This window comes from Haliotis asinina, chromosome 9, assembly GCF_037392515.1.
Source record: "Haliotis asinina isolate JCU_RB_2024 chromosome 9, JCU_Hal_asi_v2, whole genome shotgun sequence".
Classification (NCBI taxonomy): domain Eukaryota; kingdom Metazoa; phylum Mollusca; class Gastropoda; order Lepetellida; family Haliotidae; genus Haliotis; species Haliotis asinina.
In genome coordinates, this window is record NC_090288.1 from 9,892,343 (window position 1) to 9,913,173 (window position 20,831).

The window sequence follows — 20,831 nt, forward strand, 5'->3', positions numbered from 1 at the left end:
CTTCTACAGCAAACATTTCCCAGAAGACCACTTGAAGGAATTAGGAAGATTGGGATACTATCATCTCAAGATAACCTGCTGCTTGTTGCAGTGTCCCTAGTTAGACTCAACCTACATCTGTACAAGTTCACAGGATCCGCTTATCAGCTGCCGAAACAAGACATCAAGTAATCCGAGTCTTGCAGGCCTACACTGCTAAGCTTTGTTATGTAAGAAAGGGTTCCAGTAAGCTCTGGGAGCCATGGATTTACATACATCCTTGTTACAGTTTTTAAAGGTGGTTAGCAAGTGTTGAAGCAATGATTGAAGAGAGCAATTCTGTTTCCGTGTAGCATGCACCAGCAAATTGCCGTTTGTTCTCAACTTTTTAGCAACTCCTGCATGATGCACAAGGGGCAGCAATCAATTACAAACAGCCTGTACTGCTTATAACTGATCCATCAAACATGTCCCAACACCACCTGTGTCAGGAGCAAAGCTCTACTCACGTGATGCTGCAAGGTGTATACATAGAGATTAATACACGAGCGAGTGTGTTAATTTCTTTATTATCCATTTGTATCTAACTTTTTTATTATAAAAAACAATTTCTAAACAACTCCACATAAACCGAAATCAGTTGTTGTCGTTTGACGTAAAGGTCAAGGCCGCGTAAGAATACAATGATACAGCACTATAGACGTACACTCCCTGTGTAATGTTACTAAGAAACGAGCGTGACATATTGACTAGTTACTCTTGCACGAAGACACAAAATGCAAACATATTTTGAAATGAAATTTAATCTTTGTGTAAGAATTGTATGACTGGAAACATTGTTAATGGGAAAGTTATTCGTCGTCAGAAGAGTCACTGAGAGGAGAGCGAGCAACACTGCGACGGTTTGTAACGTCTCGGTCTCATTCACTGCTATAGACGACTTGTCAATTTTGATGTGGAATGTCCCCCCCTCCCCCCGTATACTGGACCTCCGAAGATAGTGTGAACAACATCACTAGACAAGGCTTTGCTTGTGTATGTGTTCGACATGCATTGGGATGTTAGATTTATTTCGGACAAACTGCCGATGACGGAACGATTGAGGACGCGCGACGTGAGCATGGAAACATGGCAGTCTGATTTCCAGTCGAAGACAACAGATTTCCCACTTCCCCAGTGTTGTGCATCAGAAAGACGTGAATAATTGTTCACACTCTGCACATTTGTAAGTGCAGACACTTGTATGATTTACGTTGGAGCTACGTTATTGTCTTGGAACTTCTGAATCAAATGTTTGTGGGCATTGTAACCGTTTGTCGCCAGTGACTTGTGCTCCACTTGTCGTTATCGAGCCGAATTTACTTTTACCATTTCATGAAATCTCATATCAATAAACATGGTGTGTGAAAATGTTTTTGTTTGTAGCATTTTGTATTTGATAGCATTTCATTGGTTTGTTCTCGTAGTAGCGACACTGAACATTTGTAGAAAATTTGTAGTGAAAAGTTATGAATGAAAAAAGTAGTTCCACATTCCAATGGGGTCATGGAGATCATGGTCGGATAACTGACCAATGAAATTCATTTTAGGGTTTATTACACGTGTGCAACATATGATTTTTATGTACTCGGTTATGTTTCACTGTATGGATAATAAAATGTTGTACTACCTGTCCATGTAGGATACAGCAGTGTAGGATTTTTAGGTCAATACATTGTATTACACAGGTGCAATACCGCTAGATGTATAACATCAAAGTCTATATTTATGACATCACAATGCTAATACCTCTGTCAATGGTTTAAGACCTTGCTTGCCTCCCAGAAAGCTGACAGTCATCACACTATAGGCAATTCCGCTACAGTTCTATCAGTTTATGTTGGAGAGTAATAACCAGAAAATTAACTCGTCTCCATGCAACGCCATTTTTGTTAAACTTGTGAAAGTTTTAGTATCCAACTCACTTTTGCTCGTTTGACACCAAATTATTAACTTGTCTAATAAAAATAGTATTCCACAGAAGGTCATTTAGTATCATCAATGGATCTTGTGATACCTATGTGATGGTGAGGACAAGCTGCTTGATTCACAAATCAGTGCCACAAATATGATATTGATTGATGGAATGATCAATCACGTGATCTGTGAGCTGTTTCAGAAATTTCCTGTATTGTGAGCTCAATCGGCTAGTCCACTGCAAGTCCTCCTGAGATCACCTACCTGCAACAGTCTTGCAACCAGAGCCCGGTGCTTCTCAGACATCTTCTTCATCCCATGGACCAGGATCTTCTTCCTCGTCACATCCTCCCTCTTCTCACTGAGCTGAAGGCTTCGGTAGATGTTCAGGTGTCCATCCAGGTGGTCCTTAAACTCAGATTGGGACTGAAGCCAAGGGAGGTAACTGCTCATCATGGAGGAGATGACCGCGATGAAGATGAGCAGGAGAAAGATGTCGCGCAGCGAGCGGAAGCTCAACTTGCAGAGGCGAGGGCCCATACTTCATCCCTGATACTGAAAGGACAAGTTACATCAGTTTAGTGAGTGAGTGAGTGAGTGAGTGAGTGAGTGAGTGAGTGAGTGAGTGAGTGAGTGAGTGAGTGAGTGAGTGAGTGAGTGAGAAACCCCATTCCTCACTCAGCTGACCAGTTGTTTTTTCCCCCATCGAGCAGCATCAGACTTGGCAACAAGTCACAAACTTCATTACTACAAGTTATTTTGACAAAATGGTCTGGATGCCATTATTCTTTGGTGACTGATTGTGTGATGACAGGTCTTGAAAAGCTTAAATAAGTTCCACTTAAATCTGGAAAATAATAATTGGTAACAAATTATATTAATGGTGGGTCTCTTTGTTGTGACATCAGAGAACAGTATCAGTTGTGGTTATGGTGGTCAGTGTATTTGTCAGTGTGAGTGCCAGTATCAGTTGTGAAATAGTTTCCAAAGTTTACTAGCCAGTCGTTCATGATATGCCTGAAAGTTAGAAGCTCACAAAATAATTCACTAGTCTGAAATTTTGAATGTAGTGACAGATTTCATCATTAGGCTGCTAATATGATGGACACTTGTCACAAAGAAAGATATACTCTCAAAATGACCCCATGAAAATTCACTAGTTAGTCAAGCCAGTGACCATCAATATTTACCAACCTGACTGTATTTTTACTAGCCACGGGCTTGTGGGCCAGTGCCTGTTTTGCACACTAGTGAGAATTTTCTTCCAGTTTGTGAAATGTTTGTGAAATGTTGTTTTTGTCACCTGGCTACAAGCATTGGTCATCATACGCTAAAGAGAACTGTCAGGAGTTGCATTCCTTAGATATGACAGGATCCTAGGAATAATTTCCCTGACTATGACCATTTGCTCATGACTTTCACAAAAGAGGCAAACATGTAAAATCTGCTTTACCATTAAAAGAACAAGTATTCCTTTTACTTTCCATACAAAACATGTCAGCATGATCTTTCACTATTGTTACCCTCCCACTTGAGACTCTGCAAAGCCAGATAACAGTAAGCTTGTATTGGCGATACTAATGTCATTAAACAAATTTAGAAACATTTGGTCAGAAAAACAATAGAAAAAACAAAATGACATGTACATGATTGATCAAACAAATGGTTTGTTTTCTTCAGCAGGAGATAATCTGTTTTTAAACCATGGCTTGCAACTTGGATACATATAAATACTTTGGAATCAAAGTAATGAAGATTTATTGTTGTAAAATGTCATGTTTTTGTCAATAATACATATCATGGATGTAGTTTAGTGATCTTTGTCATAACAGGAATAAATCAACCTCTGTTTTCTTATTGTATTTCTTCGGAGTTTTCCATTTTAAAACTCTGAAATCTGTAAATCAAGCAAAAGAAACTAATTACTTGTACACAAGAATTCACAATAACTGGTACTTAAAGGTGATCCTTGAAACTTGATATCAGCTGACATTCTCTTCAAACCTGAAATACAGGCCTTATTTCTTGATTACAAACCTTTACATCAATATGCATGAAGTTTTTTCCTTCATTTAAAATTTATCTCAGATTTAAGTTAAAAAAAAGTAACTATTTGATATTTTCAGTGCAGATAGTGTTTTTTATATCATGTGAAAAATGTTCACAATATTTTATCTCTGCCATTTAGATTAAGCTAATCCATTAAACAAGAACCGCAAAAAACATTATTCTTTATCATCCACACTACTTTAGAAGAATAAAATGTGACGTTAACAGTTTGCTGGACTGTGAATTAGTTGTGTGGGGGCTCACATATCATGTGAAACATGTGATACAACATTTATGGAGACATAAATAAATACTATTTCCACAAAGCTTGAGAACTAATTGTGTTAATGACACAAAATTGAAACAATGCTGATAATAAGTAATTAATGACATCAGCTGACCATTACACCAACAGCTGACATTAAGTGAGATTAGCGATAATGAGAATGAAATTGATTCTCTCATATGTGATTGTTTTGCACTGTGCCCTCCGTCTGTATGTAGTGCGATTGGATGGCAGAATCACTTCCATTACTTCATGTATAACGCTAGTAGCCTTGAAAGTACTATCAGTTGGCTGGCTATTGATGTTTTTGCTGGAACAATTAGCAATACTTTATTGTTTGAAAGCAAGATGAATCATTTGTAACTGGTGCCATACTTTATTGTATCAAAAGAACTTGCCTAACAACATTTTATATGATTAAATGTACATGATTGTTTTCATTTTTGTTTTGTTAATTAGTTTTCTTCAAATTTTTATTACACAGAACATATTTTCACACACATACCATGACATATTTGATGCAGAAGCCAACATATGCTCTGAAACATCATGTTATTTTACGCAATAAAGAAGTCGACAACATCATGCAGAACATCATAACAGAGGCACATGTCAATAATTGTCCGAGACCCTATTATGTTAAATGCTTCGACATTATGGACAGGTCGTCTAGTGATGAAAAATTAATAGGAAATAACTGGGTGGGTGTGGTGTTGGCAATATTCCAGCCGTAAGACAATAATTGATGTCAGTAGTGAGCTTCACATTTGTACCCATGTGGGAATCAAACTAAGGTGTTCAGCATTATAAACAAATGCTATAACCACTCGGCCACCCAAATGCTCTAACAGTAAACAAAGAAGAGTACATGGAGTTTTTTCATATTTTGCAGTCATGTTTCAGTCTGCTTTCAAGTTTCAGATATAAACCTTACAATGCATTTTGCTTGGTTTATGTAGCCTTCAGTTCTAGGCATGGTACACACCCCAAAACCTGATGATGACAATGTTTGTTATTCTACCAATGGTAAAGCTTGTTTTGACAATAAAGATAAAGCAAGGGGCAAAAACAGAAAATTTCAAAGAAATGATAACTTTTATAAGGACCAAATCAGGCTCATATGTATTTTTATGTGAAAAGAAAGCCCACTGTAGAAGTTGTTGGAGGATTGTAATCATTGAGAGTTGTGGATCATTTGAGACAGCTACCACTTTCTGGAATCAGGACTTATCAATAGTACTGCTACAACAAGAATATAACTACATCAATCCTGGAATCAAACCCACAACCACAAGATCCTGAATTGTGTAAGGGACACAACTCTTCAGGGCAGTTTTAGGTCCTATGACTTCCTGATCCCCAATTATCACTAATTTTCACTGAATGCTCCAAATAAATAGGCAATTTGCCATGTGAAAGGTGCATTAAGTTAACAATACATTTTATCTCTATAAAAAATGACTTTCAATGCCATTAAGCTGATCCTGATGTGACTTCCTAGCTTCTCTAGATAGAAATAATGAGGACAAACTAAAAATAAGGTTACAAAACCTTAGAATGCAGCCCTGTTGTTTTTGTGTAAACACACCTGTAATTAACCTGTCAGGTGTTCTCAGGAATAGCCTTTGAGGGAAATAACTTCTTTCCAACCTGTCAATATGAGTCACAACTGGCTATGTGAGTGTCAGTTGTGTCGCCTTTATCCAGTCTTCCTCGCCTTCATCTAAAGCCTCTCTGATCTCAGAGAAGATAGAAACATAGCTGGGGGGAATGGGGATACATGAGGAACAACATTGTTGTCCAACTACCGTGATTACTCTAGTAATAGCAACACACAGAAGTTTATGTCTAAGGTGTTGATTTAATGTGTAACGTTTAGAAGAAATCTGGAGTACTGGTTTTCTGAAAGGAAGCAAGAAATTTGAAATGGTGTTTTCAGATTATGTGCTATCACAGTATCAAGTGGTGAGTCACCAGTAAGATGCTTGGTTGATTAACGCCTCACTCAACAATATTCCAGTTATATGGAGTCATTTTGTAAATAACTGAGTCTGGATCAAACAGTGATCAACATCATGAGCATCAAACATACGTATCTAGGGTAAGATGACATGTGTCTTCCAAGTCATTTGATCCTGTTTGTCGCTTCTTATGATTAGCACTGTTTGCTGAAGACCAATTCTAACCTTGATCTTCAAGATTATTTCAAGACAGTTACATAAATCAATGCTCATCACATCGGCCACTGGATAATTTGTCTCATACACACAATAATTCGAAAATGACATTCTCACATCTGTAAAATTGTGTGATAAAACTCACAAACGTCAAGGAATGCAAAAAGCCATTCCAGGCTGATTCTTGGGTAAATGAAATAGTCACAGATAATAAAGGACAAATCCCAAGAATCCTAAGAATGTGAGTCTAACATATTGGCTGGTGTTGACACAAAGGTTACATGTAGGCTGAGACAGAATGACACAAATGTGTCCAGCCAGGGACAGTGGTCAGTGATAACTAGATCCTGCTTGACCACTATAAATGTCACTACACCTGTAACGAGTTCTGTGACATGACACCTCACTTATAGATATGGAAGAGAAGGGAAGGGAACAGAAATTATGAGCTGTTTTGAAATGAAAAATAGTATGTTCTTAACAATGCTGAACAAAAAAGAGAGCAATAGATTTTTACTGAAAAATAATAGTTGTTGACAGGATGTTCTAAAAATCAGAAGCACATCTAAAATTTTGACAAAAAAGTGGCGCAAACAAAATTAACATACCTCAAGGTGTAGTCAAGATGTAAAATGTTTAAAAAGGTTTACTATTACACAGAGTCCCAAAACATATGTTTGGCTTCCCCTTTTTGAGTTGCACTGATTGTTGTTTCGCACCGTACTCAGCAACATTCCAGCTACATGACAGTGGTCTGTAACTAATCCAGTCTAGACGAGGCAATCCAATGATCAACAGCATGAACACTGATCTACTCAAATGGATATGTGTACATGTGTCAAACAAGTCAGAAAGCCTGACCACTTGATCCCATTAGTAGCCTCGTACAACAAGCATGGGTTACTGTAGACCAATTCTAACCTGAATCATCTCAAGTTTCCAAAAGCACATAATAGTCTTTTAGTAGACATAATTAACAATCTTCTATTCCCTATCTCTTCTCATGCTGGTATTAGGTGCATCTCCCCTTTCAAACTCTTGGACCCTTTTCTGTTATCGTACATGGAGGAAAAGCAATGTCTGATCAGGTGAGCTACAGCTTACTAACTGACATTCATTATCCCTTGAAGACATAACGTAAATGAAAGATAAGTTTTGTAAGACAATCACATGAACAGACTCCACATCATAGACAGGAGGTCACACAGTATTGCTACGTACTGAACTATGAGAGACAGACAGACAGAGAAAGATAGAAAGAGGGAGTGAGTGAGTTTAGTTTTACGCCGCTTTTAGCACTATTCCAGCAATATCACGGCGGGGAAAACCAGAAAATGGGCTTCACACATTGTATCCATGTGGGGAATCGACGCCGTGTCTTCAGCATGATGAGCGAATGCTTTAACCTCTAGGCTATCCAACATGACACCACATTGATGGACACCAGAAATGGGTATCATGAACCACTGATTGAGATTAAACCAAATAAATTCATGCAGCCAAAGGTAAGTCCATCAGATACATGAATGTCTTCTCCGACATTGCCTTTTCGTACAGACAAGTGAGATTAGTCATTCGATAGTCCATGGTTTAGTTACACCAACAGCTGTTTGGGAGGACCAATTCCCATCCTGCTGAACACAATTGTCCTCGAGGTCAGGTATACGGCATTCATCTCACATTCTCTACTGTCAGTGCAGGGGCTCTCAGCTGCTGTTTCATGGGCCATTAACAGTAACCAGTTGAAATGGTCATTTTTCAATACAGCTCATATTCCTTGCCAGTTGTTAAAGAGATATATGTATACCAACAATAACCCAATTAGCGCACCTGGAATATAGATCACAATGATGTGCTCCACTTGGTCTCCAAACATGTGACAGGCTCGTATTTCATGTCAGACATTCTTGACACTACCCTGTTAATTATACAGACATTGACACGGAAACTTACTCCCGTGATAAAACAACATTACAGCCTGTGTAGATGTCACTTCACGTTCCTTGGATGATCAACAAGGTAGACTCAATGAGATTTAGTTTAGAAAGTCAGCGTCATACTTGAGCAAAGTTTTATATTTTCTATTCCAGTATTTTAGAGTGAGTGAGTGAGAGAGCGAGCGAGTGAGTGAGTGAGCTAGCTTAATGTCACTTAAACAGTATTCTAGTTGTGCAATGACATGTAAACTTCTTGTTTCTGGAAAATATTGGTTTCAGACATTTACAACACATGCACAATAAAGGTAAACTGTGATTCGAACCAGCAGGCAGTGGCTCCTGGCATGCCCAAGGGAAACAACTGTGCAAGGTCAACTGCAGCACCTTAGACAATCTAGCCACCAGTTCAGTTTGAATAAGACATAGACAAATAAACTGATTCAAGTAGAAACTTAATATGCACGTCAGACAATATTGAAATGTAAAAACCATTTGTAATTTTGTCTTTTAGAGTGGGCATAAACACACACTTATTTTCAAAATTTTATCTTAATTGATAATGAATTACAGCTTTTGGGTTAAATGAGAAACCAATCACATGATGGCACAACTAATGCTCATTAATGTATGATTGCATGCATGGGTCAGTGAAAACTGTTTCTGGTGTATTCAGCCGTTTTCCAGCCTGAACAACATTCGACACCATCAATGACACAAAATCAGCTGATTCAACTACTCTGTCCTGTTTATCCTGGTGCGCCAAAGAGACAATGCTGAATTCTTTCAGTAAACGATAAATGTCATTTTCAAATAACAATAAACACTTGTGAACACATCCTGATGATACCCTTAGATATCCTTTTTAGGAAACTAAGTTTACAGATCCACTCACTGCAAGTGGGGAAAAGATGTAGAGCACCATTTTCCTTTTCACCCATGTGTTGATCAAAAAGAAATACAAACTGAGCATGTAAGAAATAAGAGAGGAAGTCTTCAAAAGAAGGTATCCACTTGAAAACTGGATTTTATCAAAAAGTTACTTTCTAACATCATGAGGCTATAAGGGAGACCTGTGAAGATCCCAGGGTAGATAAGGGAGACCTGTGAAGATCCCAAGGTAGATAAGGGAGACCTGTGAAGATCCCAGGGTAGATAAGGGAGACCTGTGAAGATCCCAGGGTAGAAAAGGCCTTCAGCAACCCATGCTTGCCATAAAGGCGACTATGCCTGTCGTAAGAGGCTCGCTGACTTGGTTGACACACGTCATCTGTTCCCAATTGTGTAGATCAATGCTCATGTTGTTGATCACTGGATTGTCTGGTCCAGACTAAATTATTTACAGACCGCTGCCATATAGCTGGAATATTGCTGAGTGCGGCGTAAAACTAACCTCACTCACTCACTACAGTTCAGGGACACTAAGGCCCAAAGAAACATCAAATACCAAGTTACTAGGGGTGCAATGGTATCCATGCCACGGTATACAGATCTTGGTACAATTCAATGTTTTTGTTGGTTTGGCTTGGGACCCAAATATCCAATCGAATTAGCATGAGTTGTTGACAATATAGCAGTACAGATATGTCAGTAACTAGCAGCTACATGAAGATGTCATTTGAAATATTTGTGATGACATTATGAAAGGAATGTAATGTGATATTTTTCGTATAAAAACCAAACACAGTGTATTTTCAAAGTAAACTTTGGTGTACTGAATCAAAAATAAAATACCTCAGTAAACCATTTCAGACCCCAAAGTTACTGAATAACCATTCCTTGTTTGTTTTACTTAATACCACCTACATTCATGTATGTAAACTTTCTTTTAACCAGCAAGGAACTTAATTTCAAAACTAACTATCTACAGAAATATGGCAATATATAAAAACTAGAAGGAATTAAGCTATTTAAATATCTGATACTTTTTTTCTCCATTTATTCAGTAGAACATTGCAAATTATCTTTGATCACTTTTAACACTAATGTAATGTTTACGGCATTTGTTTCTGCAGTCATATTCCATTACAGACAAAAATGACACCGCATCATGAAATATGAAAATGTGTCTCCAATAAATGTCTAGTTCTTATCTTCCAAAAGTTAAAAGCATTTAATCACTGATATGTGCTTACCACAGGCAAATGTCAATTGTCTGTGTTGACTGATAAACAATTACATCTCTTAAACACCGATTATCATGCATCATGAGACGAGAGTGGAATTACACAAAACCAAAACCATTTCAGAACATAAATAACCAATTTTGCTATTCCATCAGAGCAGATAGGTAAATGGATGCTTGATAGATGTTGCAAGAGATGTTTGTCTATACTTCTGAAATTTCCTGTACAGAGTAGCATCCCCTTGGAGTGGCAGGATCCAGTGATCATAGCTTTGTATCCTGGAGTCACCAAGATAAGATTCATGTTGGGGATCTTCCAATCTCTGGTCAGTTTACCAAAAGAGGTAAATATCTCAGTCATCACTTTGGGCATACAACCATGTCCTACAAGTAAAATACTGTGAAAACCATAAACTGTATTTCAGAAGGAACAAGCAATCACATTTCTACCAAATTTCAAATCCATGTGACCTATCTAACTGGTCTGATCTTTATCTGCTTGCAATCCATCTAAAGCTTCACCTGCTTACAACCTCATCCAATCTGTTTTGCTTGTAAACATCTATATGCACACTGTAAATCCATGGATCATTGTAAGCAATGTATTTTCATATTTCTACCAATATAGATAAAAACCCAGTCAAATTCTATGAATAAATAACTGAAAAAGATAACGACTTATCACCAACAAAAAATGAAATCAGAGACATCTCTGTTCAATAATGCAACACAGGGTTCGATATTCCTCATGTCAGTGAATCAGAATACATAAGGTCACTATAGTTAACGAAGCATAATTTATTTTTTCATTTATGGAAAGTTTAACTAAAAACATGCTTGGTTAGCCAATGAAATTCCAAGGCATCCAAGAAATCAAGCGATGCTTCAGTACCCCACGTATCAAACATATACCATTATATATAACCAGTTAATTCCACAGAATGACTTTATTCAGGTTAAACTTATGTTCCGAGAAGGCTCGGTGGGACAGCCCAAGTTTAGAACATCCACTTGTCGTGCTGAAGATGTAAGGTTGATTCCCAGAAAGGTACAATGCGCAAAACCCATTTTTGGTGTCCCTCACTGTCATTTTGCAGGAATATTCCTGAAAGTGGTGTAAAAGACTCACTAACTCACTGCTTGTAGAAACACACCTGGGTACATATCTGTAGAACTCCTATGGATAGTAGCCCCTTCAGAGGTGGGACAATGGTAGTCCATCTCACAGTCCCTCAACCACTTTATTTTCCCTTCAGCTCTGCCTTTTATGCAATGCTAAAGCCCTTAATAGAGCAAGTGTTGATTTCCTCAGGTAATCTCTCGTCTCACAGGAGCTCTTAGTCTTTTAAAATAATATTATTGGTATACTGATTAGGTCAGCACTCAATAATCCTCACCTTCCTTGTTTCCCTCCCTCCCTCACTTGCACTGCACCTAGTAACACAATTCTCAAAACAATCTGGGGAAGCACAGTTGTTAAAGCGTTGGCTTGTCACACTGAAGACCTGGGTTTGATTCACTGTGTGGGTAGAAAGTGTGAAACCCAATTATGGTGTCCCTAGTCTTGTTCCAAGCTAGAACTGAATGTTCATTCCACAAATATATCATAATTCTAGCATTTAAAGACACAAGTCAAGACAGACAGACAAGGAGCTACAGTGTGATATTTAGAGGTACAGTGTGTTATTTCTATTTTGTTTTAAAAAATTGTAATCTAAACTATTAATTATTACCTGAGGGACATGTGCAAGTCTCAGGTGTTCCCTGCCTGGATATTGCTGGAATATTGCTGGAAGCTGTGTAAAAACCACTTGCTTGCTCACTCACTCACTCACTCACTCACTCACTCACTCACTCACTCACTCACTCACTCACTCACTCTGAAAACATCTGAAAACATTCTGAATACATTGGGAACATAAACCCCTTGCAACTTCTTTCACTGATATTTTGGCTTGGTTTAAGGGTTAAATCATCATCAGACCATGTACATATCTCCCTCAACTCATCTCTCATTCACAAACTTACACACTCCTCCCATCCCTCACTCACACACTCCCAATTTCACTGGCTTGCTTGCTCACTCACTCACTCTCTCGCTCACTTGTTCACTCACACACTCACTCACTCACTCACTCACTCACTCACTCACTCACTCCTCCAAAGTGTGTCACTATAGCATCTAGAATAAAGTGCAAGTAACATTTGAGTTTTCTGCAGTATGTCAGGATTATCCCACACTTAAGGGAGCTTGCAGCAAGGATAGATGACACTGACATATCGTGAAGTGCAACACTCTGACATAAAGCAGCTTAACAATGGAGCTTTTCTCCCACACTCTAGAATAAGTTGACAAGTCAACACATGGGATTCCATCCCTTCTGTGCTTTACCAACAGCTAATGATAAGTCTACTTCTTTGACGATAAGTCTACTTCTGGGTGACTTGTTAACCTTAGCTGTTTTCACATTAACACTGTATACCTCTGTCATTCTGAATTGCCACAGATCACATGATGAGATCGAGTAGCCCACTGGTTAAGGTGTTCCCCTGTGTTATCAAGTTCAATTCCCTACATTTTTTAAATGACAAAGTACCTACCAAGATTCCAATATTTTTGTTTTGAGGCTTGCAGACTTGTTTTGAGCCTTGGACTTTTAAAATATACTTATGGTTACATTCCTTTCAGGTTCGTATAAACTGTTTTCCAAAAATATTCCAACAATAATTAACACCTTTTTCTCATTTCATCAACATTAAGTTCAAAACTGTTTTCCACCAGCTGTCATATGCAGTTACAACATGACTGACAGGCATCAATTCTACCACAACTGAGAACTTTCCAACAGTCTTCCATAACTACAAATGTTTCATCTATCCATCATGACTGAGGGCTTTCAAATGGTTTCATAACTTCATTAAATCTTTCAAACCCATTTGATTAAAACATTGATACCTGACCTCTAGTCTCACAGACCCTGAACCACATTATTTTCCATACAGCCTAACCCTCTCAGCAATGCTAAAGCCCTCAATGAAGCAAGTCTTGATTCCCCCAGTTTCAATTTCCCACATGACTGAGGCTAAATGGTTTCAATGGGTTCATTTGTTTCTGTCAAAATCACATATATTCAAAGACTAAGCACTAGTCAACCTGACCCCATACATACAAGTTTTTCCTCCAGATTCCAGCCATATTAGCAGGTTGACATAAAAAAATCAGTTTTCATCAGCATTTTGAAAGGATTCACTGGTAAACTGGTTTGAATCAAAATGAAACTGAGGTTTCCCAATTCATATTCTCAATTCTGTGTGAACCGTAAACTTAAAATCCCTCACTGAAACCATAAAATGGGGATATAATACTGACTCAGCTGAGTGGCAAACTTTCTCTTCGTATTCTATATCATTTATAAATACATGTGAAGTTCACCTAATAATCAGTTCGTCACGGTCACAGTGTGTCATGAGTACTGTATGTATCTCTATTCTGTACAGACCATTATATATCACTGATGATGAAAGGAAGCTTTGTTCTGTCCAACACTTGAATAGGATGCTACGCTGGGTGAGCTTTGTAACAGTAGTATTGACCCAGCTGAACATGGATAGAGATCACAAATGGAACAGTGGTTATGCTGACTGCATGTTTATTTAATTTGAAACAATACTTTTCTTCCCCTAACAAGACAAAGAATAAGTTCATACAGTACACAACCATTTCATTTCACACAATTGAAATGTTTGCCATGAAAATCATCTTCAGACTAACAGGTACCAGATGGGCCAAATCCCAAAATAAATATACAGCTATTCGTTTCGAGGCCATTTCCTGGTGTGTGAGTGTGTACAGGTTTCGGGGCAGCTTGTAATTGTGATCATGCCTTATACACTGTGGTCAGGTGTGGTTTGGGTGTAACTTACATCATCAGATACCCCCATCTGTACAACTTCACAATTGTGTATTTGTACAATAGTATGTTGTATTGCTTCATCAATACAATGTTAGGTGATGTCTTAAGCCAATGCACAAATAACTAAGATAACTCACCTGTCTAATCAACTATCACCATGAGATGAGTGTAAATCCACAGCGCACACAGGTGCCTAAACCTCCTCTGAGAATATCTCGGATTCTCTCAGCAAACAGGTGAATGAAAGTGTGTACTCCTCACATCAACATGTACAGGTTGCTGGTAAAATACCTCTAATCTGGCTCCTCACAGGGTATCGAGGTACTGAGGACCTGCACAGTTGGCAACCTGGTTTCAAATCCGATTAGTGTTCAGCTCTGTCAGTCATCTGCAGGAATTATTCTCCAGCGAAAATATAAACATCCCTGGTTTGTTAAGTGAGTGTGGGCAGGGCAGGGAACGCCAACTGCTCGCTGTGCTGGTGATCAGCTGACTGAAGCTGAGTCCCTCTAGTGTGGGTAGTGCCTCTGTTACAGCCTGGCTCATTCAGTGGGCTTTCAGGGCCAGTTGGAGGAGCAGAGGTGTACTGATGGTCAGATGAAGCTATGATTTGTATTTAGTCTTGCTTCTTGGAGGAACTTGAAGTGGGCAAGGCCACTGCTCCTTAATAGCGTTATAATAGACTGTGCATTGAAAGGGGGAACAGAGGTTGTTTAACAGGGCGTATTTGTAATGGACTTTTTCTGAATAGTGATAATTTTCTACACGATAACAGAGCAGAAGACAGGCAACAAAAGGAGCTACAAAAGGACCAACCAAGTCTCTGTGTTGTATTGTTGGAGACTTTGATTGGGTCCGAGATTGTGTTTGTGTCGGAGTTGGTGTTTGTATGGTTCTATGTGTTTTGACAAGGGGATATCATACATGTTATTTCAATGAGTCCATGTCAAACATACCAAATAAAGGCCAAACTGACTTCTGTTTAAAATAAACACTGATCATGTTGAGAGTTTGGGGATTAAGGGTTGTCATAATTGGATGGTAGAGACTAGAGAAAAGCTTCGTTGTGAACATGTGATTGACTTTCATTGTTGTAAATAATGAGCTTTATTCTTTGCCTTTACTCTCTCAACTAGCTTTGCATGTTGAAATTCTGTTCAAAACTAACTTATGAACAGATCAGTTAGAGAATGTAAATAATCAATTTTAGTTTTGTTGAAAATAGAAATTTACCCATAAAATACTTTTTTTTATTGATCCAAACACTCTGAAGATGATTTTAAAAATCCTGCACAGTGCACATTGTACTTTAATTGACCAAACAATACCCAAAAATGTCTTGTAGAAAGAATAGGTTAAACATGATATCAGCATATTGATACTAATGTCACTCTGAACATTTACCAATCTACAGGACAATGCAATGCACACTATATGGGAATCTTTCACCTTGATACAGATTAACTTATCTTGTGTTATAATCAAGCAGATCTGTGCACGTGTAGTTTAAATCCACTTTTAACAATAATTCCACAATATTATGGTCGGGAACACCAGAATGTGCAGCACACCTTGTACACATGTAGGGAATCAAACCTTAGTCTTTGGTATGACAAGCAAATGGCTTAACCTCTAAGCTACGCAACAGTCCCCACACTGTGATATCATTTAGTGAAAAATACAGGTATGTATTCACAACCCTAGAATCATAATCAGGTCGATTCTGGTTTCAACCAGTAATCACTGGATTCTGTTACAAGTAAGGGACATAACTCTGTGAACAAACTGTGTTAACTTAGATCACTGGGCTACTTAAACAGAACTTCAGGGCACAGTTTAAATGAATACACAAAAGCTGACTCTAATTAGGGATGTTGATGCCTGAACACATTTCAGTGCAGGTCAAAATACACATTGTGTAAAAATCATATTTATGTTAATGAATTTTACCCATTTTGATTAGAAAGGAAGCACCCCTTGTGTTAGACATGGACATCAGCATCGACCTCTTATCACTCACTCCTAAAAGAATTAAATATTTCAAACTGATTCCTGTCACAGTTTGCCTACTGATTATCTGATGACATGGCGACACAGACAAATGATTTAGTACCTTCCGACACTGGAAACACGTCTGATGACCTTTAGGCTTCTGTGGAAGTAAACTTTTCCATCATATATAGATGATCCATCTTGATACATAATGCAAAATATATTGATAACAAAAGGCTTTCTTCCAAATCTCATCTATGAAAATGTCAGAAGCTATCATTTTGACAACTACTATATGTCGAGACATTTTTAATGAATTTTAATGATCTTGTCCAAAACTAGAGAGATCTTGATATATGTCTTTATTACCTATGAGGGCGAACAGATCAGGGTTCATAGTTTTCATACCATGCCTTAGGGCAAAATATCACTTTGTCATGGCGACATGACATCATGAACAGTGCCATGACGTCATGTTTCTTTTGTGACATTCCGTTCTACATACAGTGACGACAGGTAGCCAGCTCGTGTTTGAAAGAAGATTTGGGTTCATTTTCCTCAACTTGATGACTTTGGCAATACATGTAAACAGAATATTATATTTGTGCCCATATACTAAGTTTACAACACTCATGCCTAGTTAATAACCCTCCTTCAGTTTCACATTCTGTTGAACTTTACCGTTTCCAAAAATATCAGAAATTGCTCAGAAACTAAAATGGATTAGTATAAAGGAATTGTTGTAATTAACATTATCAGCCGGTCAGTGAGTAAGTTTAGTTTTAACTACTTTTAGAAATATTTCAGCAACATCACAGCAGGTGACACAGTAATGTGCTTTACACATTAAACCCATGAGGAGAATTGAACCTAGGTCTTTGTTGTGGCAAATGCTTTAATCACTTAACAAGTGGCATAACAAGTGAACACTTTGACCACTAGGCCACCTCACTGCCAGTAAACATCATCTGTTGTTAAAGATGGCCATTCTGATAATGTAAAGTGTCATAGAATAGACTTTCCAAATTATCCCATTAAACAAATTCAAAATGGCACAGAGGACAAAATGAATGGATGACTGAAAATAATGAAGACACCTGGTGTCAAGAAGGTTGAGGGGTCAGAAGTAATCAGGAAGGGTCACTAGAAAATAAGACCCTTTGGGGAGGGTCATACACAATAGTGAGTGAGTGAGTATGGTTTTATGTCGCTTTTGGCAATATTCCAGGTCTTTGGTGTGATGAGTGAATGCTGTAACCACTAGGCTACATTGCCCCTCATACAAAATAATGCCACATATTTGATGGCCATGGAAAAATGGACATTTCAAGCAAGTGCTTCACATTTTGTCTTTTTAAGGAGAGAAATGTAAAAGAAATGTTGAAGTTCAGGGTCAGGGTCAAGGTCAGAGTCGGGTCATCTAAATAATGTCAAACATTAGGAGTAGCTGCTCATAGTCAATATTTGCAGTGTACAAGAGCATTAAAAACCTCTGACAAGTTAAATTACAACACCAAGAATGCACGGTACTGACAGTTGATCCCAACAATACTACACCTGATTGTATCACTGAAAAAGAACTGGAATGAAACATGACTATTCACAGCCTTATCAGCAAAAGTCTTGTACAAAATAAAGGTTACAGCAATAAACTGTGATATATCTTTGTCAGTTGTTGGGTAACATAATACAAAAAAAGCTCACATTATTCTATTTTCTTCTTGAAAACATTATCTGAAGCAGTTGCATATAAAATGAGTTCAATAAAGGTCTTTAGCTCATATACCATATCTTTAAAGGTTATATTGTGAAAAGGAATGAAACTGTTTTTCATAATTTTCTGCTCTCTATTTCATGTAATATTGACTACTGTGAGCTCACTTGTATCTAATGGGTTTGTCAGTCTGTACAACCAGACTCATTAAGGCCCCGGGGTAGAATAGGCCTTCAGCAGCCTGTGCTAGGCATAAAAGGCGACTATGCTTGTCGTAAGAGGCAACTAACGGGATCGGGTGGTCAGGCTCGCTGACTTGGTTGACACAAGTCATTGGTTCCCAGTTGTGCAGATCAATGCTCATGGATTGTGTGGTCCAGACTCAATTATTTACAGACCGCCGCCATATAGCTGGAATATTGTTGAGTGCAGCGTAAAACTAATCTCACTCACTCACTCACTGTACAACTAACTATCAATTACTGAGTACTGTATTTCAAAATGCTTAACTATCACTCGAATCATAATGAAGATGATCATATATAGAAAAGAAGACGCATACAAACTACAGAATAAAAATCTGGAATCAGATGTCAGCTTGGCAGATTTTTTACCTTACTCATCACCACTTTGATAAGACTTTATATAGGTGAGCTCCAGTAACTCTGGTACATACTCTGGTTTAGGTTTTCAGCTAATCGGTTTTCTTGAAATGCAGCCGTCTTCTAAAAAATTAATATGGACAGTCTTTGGTACTTATTCCGCCAGATGATAAAACATGAAAAATGGAAGTATTTACATCTCTTAGTAAGTGCAATAGATGTCAAGGCATGAAAAAATGTCTATAATTTGTTGAACAAGTCAATTAGTGGAAGGAATCAATACCTGTTTTAGTCCTATTCATATCAAGTTCATCACAGAAAACCATAAATGACATAATAACAGATGCAAAATGTACATTAAAGTTTGTGAAAAGGACAAAAAGACTCCTGACAATTAGTTTGACATTTTGAGACAAATCAAAATGACAGCAATTATGAAAAAACATGACAAATATGGACTGTTACAAGACGTTAATGTAAAGACGTCCTACAACAATATTTCCCAAGTAAATAAATTCATCATAATATACTGTAGACAGGAACTAAATACTATGTAAATGAATAATACAACACATGCAGGAGTAATATACTACAAAAAGGAATAATATCATCTAAAGGAACCAAATGCTGCATAAACGAATAATATACTACATGCAGGAATAATATACTACATAAGGAATTCTACACTACCTGAAGGAATACTAACTATTGAGGAGTCAAATGTAAAGGAATGAAGTACCACATAAAGGAATAACATACTATGTAAACTTATACTATACTATATAAAGGAATGATATACTATAAAGGAATCAAATGTTATGTAAAGGAACAATATATCACATAAATGAATAATTTACTATGTAAACGAATAATGTGCCACATAAAGGAATACTTTAAGAGGCATTTTGGAAGTTGGTGAGGATGAAGATTGTTATGGAATACTATGTGAAGGAATAGTATACTATGTACAGAAATAATATACTTCATTGAGGAATAATATACCATATAAAGGAATAATGTATTATACAAAGGAACCATTGTCTTCAGTGCCAAGTTTGCCATGGAGAAGTCTAGGGATGACTAAGTCCAAAAATGAATTGAAACACCTTTGGTCCGTTCTTGGACAGAAGGGAAATCAAAATATTATTTTAAATTAGCTTGAGAAAATCTGACTTTGATAAGAATGAGAGGTGTAGACAAAATATGTCTTCATCAGGTGAAATGCACACCCAGCCTGAGACAAAATCTTTAACTGTTGAAATGATGATCTCTCACTTACAGTTCCCGCACTATTGGATGTAAACAAACTGGCACAAGGTTCAGCGACCTGCCAGTGTCAAGGAAAAATTAATAGTTGTTGTGTTACACATAGTATTTCCTGATTAGTCTTCTCCAATGCTTCGAATATTGAGATACTACCCAGAAAAAGTGGCACACACTCGTTAACCTCCTGAAAGTTCCAGTGACATAAACAAAACTAAATTTCTGAAAACAATCTGCCTTAAAATAGAACATGGTGCTGAGAAATGTAAGAAAAATGGCACGGGAGATGTGACAGCATTTCATGGCCCACAAATCATTAACAAGATGTACTAAAGTTATTAGAATTTGGGACTTGTGAAATAAAGGATAATTCCCTGTTGGGAACACCATTTGTCTGAGGATAACACAAGTGTTATGGTCAGGAGGGCTGTACCTGCATCAGGTCGTACAGAAGGAGAGATGGTGATGTGGATTAATGGATTGGGATGACAGAGGATGGGATGAAGCATAGAAAAACAAACAAAAAAGACAGATTGTGTATTTAGTGTATGGTGGCTTGAGATGGTGAGACAGTGAGATGGTGAGACGAGGCCAGCAGGGCTGATGCTGTGATGAGCTTGATGTCAGTGTACTGTCGCTGAGTGGGGAAGTCATGTATGGTGTTATACCATCTCTGGTCCTCACTCATAGTCACCTGGAAGTCTGCCTCTGTCTGGTACAACGTCAGAAACCCGATGGAATGAACCCTGTACATGTCATGCCATGACGATTTCAAAAGTGGTAGTTGATGCCTGGTGTGATGTGTGATTGTGAGGTGAGATAGTGTGCAATGAGGTGGTG

General features: G+C 37.8%; 1 protein-coding gene across 1 annotated transcript in view; it reads right to left on the reverse strand.

The window, feature by feature from the left end:
- The window catches only part of LOC137296831 (cadherin-like and PC-esterase domain-containing protein 1), a 65,168-nt gene that overhangs the window by 42,008 nt on the left and 2,329 nt on the right, over positions 1 to 20,831 (reverse strand). Inside the window, exon 2 of the mRNA XM_067828697.1 lies at positions 2,200 to 2,490. Coding sequence (XP_067684798.1) covers positions 2,200 to 2,475 — 276 coding nt within the window. The 5' untranslated portion in view covers positions 2,476 to 2,490. The remainder of the gene's footprint in view (positions 1 to 2,199; positions 2,491 to 20,831) is intronic.